This window comes from Colossoma macropomum, unplaced genomic scaffold (assembly GCF_904425465.1).
Source record: "Colossoma macropomum unplaced genomic scaffold, Colossoma_macropomum, whole genome shotgun sequence".
NCBI classification, from domain to species: Eukaryota; Metazoa; Chordata; class Actinopteri; order Characiformes; family Serrasalmidae; genus Colossoma; species Colossoma macropomum.
This window is the reverse complement of record NW_023494788.1, coordinates 20,997,160-21,012,221: the sequence shown is the minus strand read 5'-3', so window position 1 is coordinate 21,012,221 and position 15,062 is coordinate 20,997,160. Positions and strand designations below refer to the sequence as shown.

General features: G+C 38.6%; 1 protein-coding gene across 2 annotated transcripts in view; it reads right to left on the bottom strand.

Moving 5' to 3' along the window:
- The window catches only part of ldb2a (LIM domain binding 2a), a 113,144-nt gene that overhangs the window by 75,951 nt on the left and 22,131 nt on the right, over positions 1-15,062 (bottom strand). For both annotated transcript variants that reach the window (XM_036568784.1, XM_036568785.1), the window contains exon 2: positions 9,182-9,284. In XM_036568784.1, coding sequence (XP_036424677.1) covers positions 9,182-9,284 — 103 coding nt within the window. The remainder of the gene's footprint in view (positions 1-9,181; positions 9,285-15,062) is intronic.

The following is a 15,062-nucleotide window of genomic DNA, read 5'->3' as shown; positions in this document are numbered from 1 at the left end:
ATGCATTTTTTCAAATTAACTCAACAGTGAAAATCGATGACTATCTAGCGTCTGACAGGCAGCGTCAATTCAGGCCTGACATAACTGATATCTCATTATTACTGTTCATTCTGACCTTGAAAGAGTCACAGACAATGAAAGTGTCATTACAGTCCATCATATCTGGAACCAGAGACGTCACAGTACCTTCTGTTCTGATACCAATATGGACACCCTGAGTGTCGGCTGATATGGATACTCCATCCCATATAGAGTAAAGCTCCTAAACTTTAAAATAAGCTATTTATAATGAAGCATTTTACCTAAGATGAGCATCTAAAAGTCGGATAACATGCTCAAACTATTTACTCTACTACACCACTGAAAGAACTACACTGCTAATTATAATAGCCAGTCTAGGCTGTAAATGTAAAAAAAGTCAAGAATGAGAAAAAAACACCTGGTAATTTCTGCCAGCATCCCTATGGGATTCTAATAGTATGTTAGCACCATAGATATACATACATAGATGCCACGTCATGTTCAGCTAGGCACATCAACAACACCACCATTTTGGAGTGGTCAACGTCGCTGCTGGACTGCATTCAGTACCATTATAGAGCAGAAGTTTAAGAAAGATATGGTCCAATATTATACTATTTAAAGAATATTGAACTCAGAAAGTGGGATAGGATTATATAACAGAGGGAACGCAGTGATCCACGCTCATGTTTGTGTGATGCCTGTTGTTTGTGTGATGTTTATGTGTAGATGGGGTCGTGTGGTTGGTGATGCACAAAGAACCTGTTGATGTGATTGTTTTTCTTCTGATTTTATTTTAAGCTTATTTAACTTAATAGCCTATCCAGTGAACCTTAACTTGATGTAGTAGTTATTTATTTACAATGTTAGCGCCGCATAAACACTGTAGGCCAGTTACAGCATTCCTTAATAGATTTACCTTCTTACACAAGGCTGAAGTCAGCTTCTTGTCCGCCAGCTTCCCGTTCTACCTTAAATAGTGCAGCCCCAGGCACCAGAATGTAACTGCTGCACCATTTAAGGTGGAATGGGAAAATTCAAAGAAGAAGCTGGCGAATAGGAAGCCGACCTCAGTCTCATCCTTCGTCCTTTGGGAGACACAAGGTTTTTTCCAACAGATACATTTTACCTTGTATATAGAAGTTGCTTACAGTGACTTACTCAGTAAATATCCCAGGTACTTTTTTTTCCGTATCTTACATCTAACTGAAATGCACCGGTCAGGCTACCACTCATACTTGCAATCAGTAATGTATTTAGAACTCCCAGAAGGCCCAGAGTCATGTTTTATCTCACAAAACTGGTCCCACCCATTGAAAAATAGTGATTCCTATAGTGGATACCTGATCCTGATCTATTGTTAGTGCTAAGCTAACAGCCATTCACATGACCATTTTTTGGTCGTTCTAGATAAAACATGGACATTTGAAGCTTGCAACAGGCACTGAATTAACAAATCGTTGCAGTCCGAACAAAACAATGTATCTCCATGTAGTTTTTTTTTCAACATAATTTAAAATGTAAGCCACCATGTATGTCAAAATGTCAGGGCAAAAAGACAAATTTCTTGTTACATTAACTTGGATTAAAGGTTGAAATGGTTCTCAGCTCGGAAGTATGGTTCTAGGTCAGGGGTCGGCTACCCAAATGCTAAGAAGATCCATTTTGTCCTTTCAACAAAAATCAAACCACTTTGGAAGCCACAAAATTTTATGTCCATTTTACCATCTTGGCTGTGAAAATGTCTCAGTATGTGCTGAAGTACTAGTATATAAACTAAAACGCAGACTTACTTTGCTCTGCTTTAAGCTTTGGCTCAGCTACAGCCACTTTTCTCGCATCTCCAGCAGGAAACTTTTCCACAGAAGTAGAATAGTTTCTTGTAAAATGTCTCTCAGTGTTTGACTTTTTATGAGGCTGAAGTCAGCTTCTCATTCACCAGCTTCTTGTTTGAATTTTCCCATTCCACCTTAAATGGTGCCTGAGGCACCAGCATGTAATGGCTGCACCATTTAAGGTGGAACAGAAAAATTAGAACAAGCAGCTGGCGAACAAGAAACTGACTTCAGCTTCGTGAGTTTTTAGTGTTTGACAGTTTCTCGTTGCAGATTAAACGTATCAGGAAACCAGCTGGAGTGATTATAAATACAAATAAGTCCATTTGTCTCTAAATTATCAATGTTCATCTTAAATCTTTCTCTTTGCCTTTTTTGTTCGCTACTAGCTAAGTGAGATTCTTATCTGCATTGCTATGGTGACCAGCAGTCTGCGCGCAAACCTTCAGGGTTAAAGGGTCAATTAGCAGTCATAAATTAACTCCAGTGTTTAAGACCATTTATTGTTAAAACTGTGTTTGAACGATCAGCAGAGCTTTATTTTACTATACAGGAGGATTATTTTATTTTTACCTAAAATGAAGCCACAACAGGGCAGTAAAAGAGCTGCATGTTGCCGACCGCTGTTCTAGGTCAAAACCATTGACTGGTACAAAACCTCTACATTATTTGAAGGTTCTTTAAATTTCAAAAAGGTTCTCACACTCACATCTCATTTATAAAATGTGTTTTATGAAGATCCACCCACTGAAAGGTTCCTCAGAGAACCAAAAGTGGTTCTTCTATGGCATCGTTCCAAAGCACACTTTATTTTTAAGCGTGCATGGCTGAGAAAGTCTATGAGTGATTATTTTGCGGTAGCAAGCGGTAATGATCAGAGCAATTCATATTTTATGTGGATCTCCACTCTTAGCGGCTCGTCGATAGCGTGTCACTGTTGCAGGGCCGTTGCATCATGCGAGCAAACTTTCATCACACCATCCCCAAAAAACAAGGCGAGCGCTTCAGATGCGATATGAATCACTCCAAAAATAATAAGCCCATATCAAGGGCAAACACACTGAAAGGAAAAATAAAAAAAGAAAAATAACTAATAAAAAAGAGAGTAATTAGCATATTGCACAGCACATACTGTCTGGAAATGTGTTTTTTAAGACTTATACTTCACTTGTTTTAGCTGAAATAGACTAAATGTGTATTATCTTATATTTCAGGTTGGAAAAAAGCATGTAATTTCACTATTTATCCGCCACATGCATAACAGGTAGAGTGCGGAGGACGAGAAAATGGCCAGCGGCAAAGAGAGAGAGAGAGAGAGAGAGAGAAAGTATGGATGGCAAAGGAGGACAAAAACAATGGGGGGATGGGTGGTTAAAGGCGAAATGAGCAGAGAGCAGAGAGAGAGAAAATAAAGGTGGATGGGGCAGTGGAGGAAAGGGAAAACAGACAGACCGGGAGAGAGAGAGAGAGACAGAGAGAGAGAGAGAAAGAGACAGAGAGAGAGAGAGAGAGAGAGAGAGAGAGAGTGGGAAAAGTAATTTCGGTTAGATGAGACCAGCTATGACCCTTCCATTTCAAAAGGAAAAACACAGCACCGGTGTGGTGATATCAAATTCGGCACACTGACCGATGAGCCGCAGCTCCGTCAATATGATGCCGCACCGTCGCGCTTCCATTTGAATGGTATCGGTACTTCTGTTGCAGACATGTAAGTGATGGTTCTCGAAGAGGCAGAGGGTACGGAGTGAGACGTGTTTGACGAGAGGGCTCTCAGGCCGAGGACGAGGAGAAAACGAGGGGTGCACGGGGCTGCCGATAAGTGAAAAGACAGACTGTAGTGCAGAGAGAGTGAAGACCGCACTGTGAAAGAGCTCGTGGGAGAAGAACCCTTCAGTTTGCACTTCAACAGCCACATAACACGTTTATAAATGAGACGCTGCTGCTTAATGGTAATAAATCATTTGTAAACAGGTAATACATGTCTCTAGAACTGTTTTTATTACACTGTGTACCCAAATATTGACAAGCTCAAAGGGAAACAATGACTGCACAGCTGAGCGATGATTAACAGCTGCAATTAATCATATTTATCAAGTACAAAACAAAATAAAGATTACGTCAGGAAGTAATAAGAGAACTAAACAATGCTCAGGTGTGGGGGAGAGAGAGCAACTGAAATAGAGAGAGAGAGAGAGAGAGAGAGAGAGAGAGAAAGAGGAAGGGTGTATGCCAGCAGAGAGCAACAGGCTAAAAGCGAAGAAGTGAGAGTGAGAATGAGAGAGAGAACATGTGAGAGAGAGTCTGATTTTTAAATAAAAAAAAAGGAATTAAAGAATGCTGTCACATGTTTATGTCATTATCGAAACACAGAGATTTAGTCCATGGGCTGGGCTTAATTTTAGCCACACCTCTGCATTTTAGAGCAGGAAGTGAGACTGCATCCCTGACCCTCATGGCCTCATGAACGATCCCACTGTTTTGAAGTAAATGTGTCCCAAAATCTGACTATCAGTGTGGACCATTAAGAACTATCACTACTGAAACACATATTTTCTGATATTAAGTAAACTTTTTTGCATTTTAATGAAAACCATTATGATTGTATGTGTGTACAGCTGTTACTGGTTACTGTTACTAGTGTTTTTTGCGCTCAAAATTAGCTCAAACTGCCACTGATGAAACAGTTACTACCAAAACATTTGGTAAAGTTTCGGTAGTATTATGATTAGTTTGGTAGTGACAAAAAGGAATGTTCATTAATGAACATAATTAAGGCGTAGGGTCATTCAAAGCAAAAGGATTTTAGTCGATCCACTCATACCAGCGCAACACACGCTAACACACCACCACCACGTCAGTGTCACTGCAGTACTGATTCACCACCCAAATAATACCTGCTCTGTGGTGGTCCCGTGGTCCTGATCAAGAACAGGGTGAAAAGGGTGCTAACAAAGTATGCAGAGAAACAGATGGACAACAGTCTGTAACTGTAGAACTACAAAGCGCACCTATATGGTAAGTAGCGCTGATACAATGGACAGTGAGTGTGGCAACAACAAGCAAGTGTACCATATATATATATATATATATATATATATATATATATATATATATATATATATATATATGTATGTACAGACAAAATGAGAGAGAGAGAGAGAGAGAGAGAGAGAGAGAGAAAGCATATGCTAGTGGTTTAGTCTGAGAGGAATGTATTTAGGATGACTAAAGATGAGTCATAGCTGAGCTGGACCGACTGATCCACCAGCAAGGGACACAAGCAGGAAGACCGAACCTTAACACCACACACTCTATCCACACACACAAAGTCCAACCATACACACACACTCCATCCATACACTATATATCTTCACTGTAGTGGATAAATCCATCACCATATAATGTCTCCATGAGACGTACACAGCAATCCATTGTAATCAATAAGGCAAAAACTGAACATCATGATACTTGAAGGCATGTTCACAATATGAGTTATGGTTTTATAGAGAAAAATAATATATTAAAAAAAAAACAGTGGAAGAAAATCCCACAATTAATAAAAAATAAATGAATCAAAATAGATAACGGCTTAATGAGCCGCACTGAATTAAACAGATGCTTTGAATTGACAAAGTTGTATATGAAAAGTATGTTCTTAGCAAAAAGTGTTCCACATAAGACCTAATAAAGGTTCTATTAGAACAAGAATCATGTACTACAGGTTTTCCATTATACACAGCAGCAGTTTAGCAATGCTAAGACTCTGTTATGCACTCATGCAGTTGTTTGAGTTAGCATGGTTCTATATGTGTAACAATTGCCTTTAACTCAATAACTCTCGAATAACCCTTTACTTTAAGGGTGTAACTTAAACTTAGTCATGTACATTTAAAGCCCTTTTTTCAATATGATATCCAATCAGCAACTTCTTATATTTACTATACATGTGTTCTTGTTTAGAGGTTCTATATTCAGTCTAAATCTGTCTTTTTTTAAACATATATGCAGTCGTTCAGTGTTCTGGAGGCACTGACAATATCTGTGTTATACTCAGAAACGCATATCCTGATGTAATTTGTCGTGAATATAACAACATATCATAATATTGCCCACTTCTAGCACAAAGCGAGTTAAAATAAACGGAATAAGAATGCCTCTGAGTCTAAAATCTTTAAAATAATGCCCATTCACAGTCCCACGGTCCCACAACAACTCTTACCGCAAATGTAATATCACCACTGCAGGAAATGCGATTTGACGCCCCACAACAAACCTACAGGTCCACCTTTAAACAGGAGTGAACCCACAACAAACTGTTAAAAACCCCTGCTTTCTTTAAGGAAAGGTGCAGAAAAGCCGCTGTTTAACTGCACATAGTCAAGCGGCATTTTCAGTTTGCATAATAAAAGTGTGTATTTCTGAATAAATCAGCACTACAAAGACAGGAAGAAGGGAGGGGGGGCATGAAAAAGACTCTGGGTTTGAGTCACTCTCTCCCCACAACAAGCAGCCTGTTCTGCATGACTAAGCAAAGGCGCAGGACTCGGTAAAGATAGACAGCACTGCTCAAATCATCAGAGAGAGAGAGAGAGCGAGAGAGAGAGAGACAGAGAGAGAGAGAGAGAACAGAAAAACAAACCAAATGTGGTGTGCATTCACAATAAGCTAAAGCTAAAACTGTGTTTTACTGTACAGGATGTGCAAAGACGCCACAAGGCTTTAGACCATAAATGGAGTCAATCATTATCTACATTATTGATACTGAACATAGCCTGAGATGACCACACTGAAATTACAGCCTCAGAACTTCACCCTAGATGTTTGAACCGCTATATCGCTGTTGTCGTAACCTCATATCTCCCAAATGGTAACTTTACAGGAGAAGGTAAAGACATACTTTACTTGTAATGTAAGTCAATGGAACCAGACTTTTTTCCAAGTCCTTTTGGGCCGTTTCTTTTGGTCCACTCATCATGAAATTTACATACAATGTAAAGGGCAACAAGTTTTTTCAAACTACGTCAAAACCTGAAAAACGACAAAAATTGAGATACGAGGTTTTCTTCCGACAGCAGCAATATGAAGGTTTGTTGTTGTACATAGGCCTACAGCTCTTGCCAAAGAGCCCTTTAGAACTGATAGGATCAGTTGTTTCTCCAATTTTTTACATTCTCAATTTTTGTACTCTTCTCAGTTAAACTGAGCAGAAAAGTTCGGTAACACTTTATTTGAAGTGGTCCTTTGTAGACGATTACTAAACTCTTAATAGATTATCAGTAACGCATTAACAACATATCAGTGAGGTAGCAGTAGTGAAGCATCTGAATACACTGAAGTAAACAAAATGTATAATATAATATATACGTTCTGTTGATGCATTACTTACATCCAGTAGATGTGTTGTTAATATTCTACTTCCATTACACAAAACCTAACCTTACCAACCTTACCCAAAACCTAACCCTAACCCTGGCCCTAATCCTAACCCTAACCTCACCTCAACCCCAAATCTAATCCTAACCCTCATATGTTTTTGACATGTTACTGAGAGTCTGTTGAGTGTTTGTTTCATCTAAAAAGGACCAATCACAATAAAGTGTCACCAGACTTTCTCTACAAAGATATGAAGACAAATGCTCACTAGCCTGCAAACTGGCTCATACAAGAACTACTTTTCCTTCCCTAAAGAATCTGAACCTTTTCTGAAGTCTAATGTGAAAGTTCTATATTGATTCAAGTTTGTTTAACTGCAAACTAACCATTTAGGAACCTTTATCACATATAAAAGTATATTCAGTGGTACAACTAGGAGTGCGATAGAACCACAATACCATAAGATATTTCCACAGTACATGATACATAGCACAGCATTTCTTTTTTTCAAGATTTGATAAGTTGGAACAGCAAAAAAGCTCCACTGCTAAAGAAATTCTATCAAATATCATGAGTATAATGATTTTTTTGTCACTGCATAAAATCCAATTAAACAGGAGTAACTACACTCTGTTAATGGAACATGCAGTTCGTCAGCATTTTTAAGTACTGACATTATCTACAATATGTTCATAAATCATACTGTAACATAATTTATTATGATAATCTCCTACCCTAGTTAAGGCAAATAAGTTTGTAACATTTCAGGACGAACAAGGCTGATATCTAAGGGTGCTGGTTTGAATGCTATAAAACCACACTGAGGCTTAACCCCCATGGTGACAAAATATCAATATAATATTACAAACAAAATATCCAAAAAAATCAAGATGTCTTTTCACTGAATGTAGTAACACTGAAAGCAAATGCACTGAGGTTACTTGATTTAAAGTTCTACTAAAATAAAATGTATTACATCAACACAATTAAGTAAGTAAATGAATTAAAAGGTACAGATTGTGTATGGAAATGATGGAATCAAGAGAGCTTGACACACATTTTAAGAATAGCAGTCTGTTCACAGTGGCAGAGATAAACTACTACGCTGCTCAATGCTCAATTCCTATTGGTAATAGCCACATCGCTTCGCTCCTTATTTGCATGAAGTTCAACTCCACTCAACTTTGTCGCACCGCCGACTTCGCCCACTTCGCACCGCCAATGCTTGCCAGAAATCGTCAGCTCTCTTTGAAAATAAATGACCTCCGGCCGCTTTGTCGCGTCGCGGCTGGTACGAATGCAAGGTTAGGCTACTGACCACCAGATGCTTACATGACTAGCCAGTTAACTTATTTCACCTCAGCTGGAAAACAGCAAGTTTATGAAGAGATAGTTAGCTGATAGCAAACAGGATAAATTCAGATGTTGAAATTAAAATGTTATTAAATCAATATGAGTACTGTGTAAAATAAGCCTGAGCTTAAAATTTATTGACATCGTGATGCTTCTTATGTGCTAGAGCTGCACTTTGTACTATGCACAGTAGCCTTTAGCCAGCTGCAGTAGTCTTTCTATGCTGATCCAATCAAAACACATGGACTTTCACTGCCCTCTGGTGGAGTATAGAGTTCAGACAGCTCATGGTTCTTAAATATGAGAATGTACGTTAAAGACAGACTAAATCAACCAAAAATTCTACTTTTATTAGTCGATATTTTACGACTCAACTCTCACGACTCTTTGGAAATTACAAGATTCTGACTGCATGTACAAACAGATGAATATTCCTGGGTTAATATGTGTGAGTCTTAGATGAAAGGAAAGACTTCCAGCTTCATAATCACTAAACTATGCGTCTCTTCAAATGAGACGGAGACTAGCGACGGTCTAGCGAGTGATCAGTAAGTGCAAAGCAGGTGACACTGCCTTATGAAGATAAGCTGATGTCTTACTGTATCTCTTTGGTCCATCCTCCAGACAGAAGGAGAGGGTCAGCGTGGCGTCCTCCTCAAAAAACTCTGTAGCGAATGCATCCCACCACAGATTGTCACTCTCCTGGGAAGGAAACACAGTTAATTAATGAGAGCTAATTACCCTCATTATGACCTACTCTTCAACAACAAAAGTTAAAAAAAAAGAAAAAAAGAGAAGGCAGGCCATGGTCGAGAGCATTTCAAATGCTTTGATAAAGATTGTCGATCTCCTGAATGAGCTAATTAGTCACAGAAAGGGAATTACAGCAGTCAGGGTGCTCTAAGGTAAAACACTCACCTTATACTCAAAATGCATTTTACAATCTAACTTGACATTGCAGATATAAACCTTTTGTTAAGTCTGACAGAATCCCTGAACACAACAGTTCTTCTGAAGTATACTTTAGTTACTTTGGGTGTTCTCAAAATAGTACTGCATGAGTGCTGTCAAGTCTTGTTTTTGTCATTTTATAACATTGTTACAATTGGAAAAGGAGGTGCTCTCGTCGATACAGTATGTACTCCCTTACTGAGTTCAGGTGTTTCAGTCACACCTATACAACAGGTGTATAAAATCAAGTACATAGCCATGCAATCTCTATAGACAATCTCCATAGACAATCTCCACTGACAAACACTGGCAGTAGATTGGGTTGTACTGAAGAGCTCAGTGACATTAAACATGGCACTGTCATAGGATGCCACCTTTGCTACGAGTCAGTTCATAAGATTTCTGTCCTGCTAGATCTGCCCCTGTCAACTGTAAGTGTTATTATTGTGGATTAGAAGTGTCTAGGAGCAACAACAGCTCAGTCATGAAGTGGTAGACCACATAAACTCACAGAGCGGGACCACCCAGTGAATGCACCACAGAGCTAAGTGACTTTGAACATGGCACTGTCGTAGGATGCCACCTAGAATGGTACCAATGGATGTGGTGTGAAGGAACTCCAGTGGCCCTGAACTCAACCCCACTGAACACCTTTGGGATGAATTGGAATGTGATAGCGACAGGCCTTCTTATCTACCATCAGTGCCTCTTTAGACAGAATAATCCAACAGACTTCAAAATCTTGTGGAAAGCCGTCCCAGAAAAATGGAGGCTGATGACTGATGCAGCAGCAGTGGGGGCAAATATTATATATATATATATATATATATATATATATATATATATATATATATATATCGCCTTGTAAGAAAACCTTGTATCTCCATTTTTGACATTTTTGAGTTTGTGACAAAATTTGAAAATACCTGTTGTTCTTTACATTCTATGTAAATTTCATTATGAATGGACCAAAAGAAACAACCCAAAATGACTTGGAAAAAGTCTGGTTCCATTGACTTACATTGACAGTAAAGTAGGTTTTTTCCTTCTCCTGAAAAGTTACCATTTTGGAGATTTCTTCCGACAACAGCGATCTATATATGTATATATATGCATCCATATGCTCATGGATTTAGAATGGGCTGTCCAAAAACCTCACACAGGAGTGATGGTCACATACATACACCATATAGTGTTAATCATATATTAATGCAATTTCTTATGTAACTAACTATAAATGAATTATGAATTCAGGTATGTTACATAATTAAACATAGTTGTAAAGGTCTATGGGTTTATCAACTGTAAATTCAGGCTTCTAGCACCAAAAGATCTCAGATATATCATATATAGTGGTCATAATATGGAAATTATCGACATACTCGGCTCCACTGACAGGCGCATTAACCTTATCCACTGAAACTCTGTTCTGCCACTCCGGCTGCAATCATCCACTCCACTGTTCTAACGGTTCTACGACCCTCTCTGACTGACAGGACTTTGATTCTCGCTGACACTGTTTTGACGGCCGTCGCCGTCTCGCTAGCATCACCCACTGACGGACCGCGAGCCCTCCCAGATGTCCACAATTAGCAATGTCAGCTTCGCGTAACGTCATGCAACACTGCGCCTGACCCCTTTAGACCCCAGGATTCCGCACCCCAAGACCTACAAGCCCTCTTTTCGACATCAGAGGAGGCCGCCCCATCTGCTGCTGGTTTAGGAGGGGATTGATTCTGATCACGGCTCATGCTAACACAACTCTAATATTGACATTGATGGTTCTGTTCTGCTGGAATGACTGTGGCTGTATATGGGGCAGTGCTGCCTATGGATGCTCCTATCGATTGGCTGCTGATTGGAAACGCCATTTAAAATGACTTGATTGGCAGTCTCATTTAGTCTCAATTTGGCCAAATCTGAATACCAGCCAAATTTTCCACATTACTCATTTTTTTTTAATTGACATTAAAAACAAATGGTTGGAAAAAGGCAGAAGAGCAGAATGTCAATACAGAAAGATCAAATGTAAATGGAAATAACTATGTAATAAATGTAATAACATAATTAGTGCAAAGTCAATATAAAGCAAAATAACCCACTCTATAATTTCTAAATGTAACCATTATTTCATCATTCTAAAATTCATTATTATACACACACACACAGGTATATGTACCAAAAAGCATTCCTCGGCTTGTTGCTATATAGAATCCTTTTCAAAAAGGTCAAAGATCAACCAACTATAGTACATTCTCCATCAATCTGAAGAACCTTTCATGATGTAAAGGCCACTTTAATCATGCAAAGGGTTCTTTGAGTGTTCATTGTTCTATATAGAACCATTTTCTTTACTAAAGAACCCTTTTTTGAGAGTGTAGGCCTATAATAAACAAGCAAACAGCTACATTTTAAGTTGTAGCAGCAGGATTGCAAAAGTACAAAGCACAAGTACTTTGAGAAGGTTCTAGGGTCTGTTGGTGTAAAACTGCCATAACACTCACCACAACTTAAGCCTTCTTCTTAAAGAGGAATCCACCCTTGCTGCTTACTAAACACCAGATTATTAAGCACTGTGCTCACACTTCAGTGCAAGAGTTTGGGCATCCCACATTACACATATTTATTTTTTTTCTGTTTACGTTAATCTACTGTAAAGTAACTCTGCATTACATGTGTGTATTTTTTTAATAGGTTGTTGCAGGGATGTTTAGAAATCAACAAAATATGTAATTTGGTCAGGGGTGCCCAAACATGTTCATACAACTACAAGCCTTAAAATTAATAACTGAATAAAAAGTGTTTCAGGCGTAAGAGTCAGAATGCTGCTGTTGCTGAAACAGTAGCCTCATACTGGCCTGGAGTGCAGAGATTTCTGCTGGACCCCCTGCAGGACTAGAGGTCACCGAGCCAGCAGGCTCTTTACACAAGTGTTGCTAGTCAACACAGCTGGCTCTTAGCATAGGATAATCACTGACAACACACACACACACACACACACACTCAAATATGAGACAAATATCCACATCTGGCTAACCTCATATGCAAAGACAAAGGTCAAGCAGCTGTGTTTGTTCGTCCACTTAATTCCCTCATTTTGCACATCTGCATCTGTCAGAATTTGGACACTGTTTTCTTTTTTCAGTAGTTACCATATTGAAAGAAAGCCGCAGGGATATTTTTCCCTCCGAAAGCAAATGTTTTACTGATGCATCTTGAATCTGTGATGCATGTTGAGCCTAGATAAGGTGAAGGTTTACAGTTAGGCTTTGAATATTCTTATTATATTTAAGCACTTTCATATAGAATACAGAGACCACACTTAAAAAAAGCAGAAAACACACAATATTTAATTAAGTATATATCAGTATTTAGTGAGTCCACTGTTTGTCTTAATTGCAGTGTCCATTCTTTTCTGAAGACTCACTGTCAGGTTTTCAAAGAAATCTGCAGGGATATTTTTCCACACCTCCATAGTTCAGTCTTAGACCTTAGTTGCATTTGCTTCTCATGATCTAATCAATCCCATGAACACTCAGTGATGTCTGATGGGGACAGTTTTCTACCAGGTCTTTCAGGTGGTTGTTAGGAATCCCATTTTCTCTGTAGCTTTTAAAAAATGTTTGAACTCTTGCTTTTTTAAACTCCTGTTTTTTTCACTTTTTCCTTCACCTGTACTCTTCCAAATGCAAGCAGATTGGCTTATATCTAATCTCCTCAGATATATCCCCTGAAAAATTAATAACTTGTACTTTATCAAATAAATAAAATGAAATCAATGAAGGGCTCTGACCATTGCACAGTATTGTTTATAATGCATATAGTATACATTATTATTACACATAAGCACTTACATACAATACAAAGGCTCCAGAACTGCTTAGTATAAAATTACTTTACATTAACGTACATTGAAGTCAATGAACGTTTTTGCCCTCTCCTGTAAAATCACCATTTTGAAGATATTTGTTTTTCTTTAGTCAGTGACGACATACATAATACATACATAAAATATATACATATTTCTGTTGTTGGAACAAAACCTTGTATCTCCAAAATGATAACTTTACAGGAGAAGGAAAAAATATACTTTACCTAATGTAAGTCAATGGAACCAGGAATATTCATCATGAAATTCACATACAATGGAAAGGGCAACAGGCACTTTCAAATTATGAAAAAATGACAAAAATAGAGATACGAGGTTTTGTTCCGACAGCAGCGAGATAATGTATACATATGGGGGAACAGACACGATTCCACATCCTGACATTGTATAAAAACAAACGTGTATGTGCACTCACTAAATGTGGTAGTCACACTGTAGGATATATGACCTCACCAGATAATCCTGCCTTCTCTCTCTCTCTCTCTCTCTCCTCTACCTTTCTCTTCTGGCCTCTTGGGGATTGGCAAAGCTTCAGGGTCAACAACAACTTTCTCTCTTTCTCTCGCTCTCTCTCTCTCTCTCTCTGCTCTGTTTCTCGGATGCTTTCAGGGGGCCGGTTCTCAAACACTGGTGCTCACTATTTTCTTTATTTTCATCCCAAAGCTCGTCACACACCGCATTATCCTCCACAAACTGCCCATAAATCTCCATCTCCAGCCCACCAGATTATGCTAAGTACTTTACTTACTTCTATATATGCTAGCTCAGCTTATTCCTTGCGAGCTTCCTCTGATCAAGCTCAAGTTCCTCCATCTGCCCTGCTGGTCAAGGTTAATATCATTATGCTTTGATTATTAATGATGTTGCTGGCTGGTTGTATGGAATCTGGAGCGCGCTTGGTGCTGCATGAACCCTAACAGGCTAAATGGTTTGAGTGCAAGGGTCATCAGATCATCCAGCTGGGCTGCTGGTTTAGAAGCTTAACTCTTAGAAATGCTGAGTTATTGAGGTTATTTTACTATATTATTTACATGCAATTACACAATTACATTATATTTAAAATAGCATATTTAGATATTATAAGGAATTAGATTTACAATCATTTTATATTCATGCCTGTACTTCTGATTGTTTTCATTAGATTCAATCTCAATAAATGACACCAAACTGCAAAACAATAACAATAACCTTTCATAATAAAAGATATTCTCATCTACTTACAAACGCATATGTGGTTTTAATTAAAGGTTAACCACCCACATTTTTGCTGTTTCAATGAGCTCTGAATTAAAAAATAAATAAAATCAAATTACATCATGCTTTTGCTATTTCTAGCAACCACTGCAACTTCTAAGAGTTAACAGTGACATTGCATGAAAAATACAAAAATCCTTTGTGAAATATCCTCAGCCAGAGACTGTTTGGTTTGTCCAGCAAAAAGAAAAGTCCTGCTCTGTCCATAAGTCCTGTACTGCTGTCTGAACTGCGGCGCTTCACTATGCCTGCACAGCTCAATATCCCTTTTAAGGTCCATTGACGTGAGCGCATGAGTCGAGCCACTCCAGCCCAGCGTTACTGTCAGCAGGTGAAGAGAATACACTCTGAGAGTTCATTGATCTCCTCAGAACAGACATCTTTCT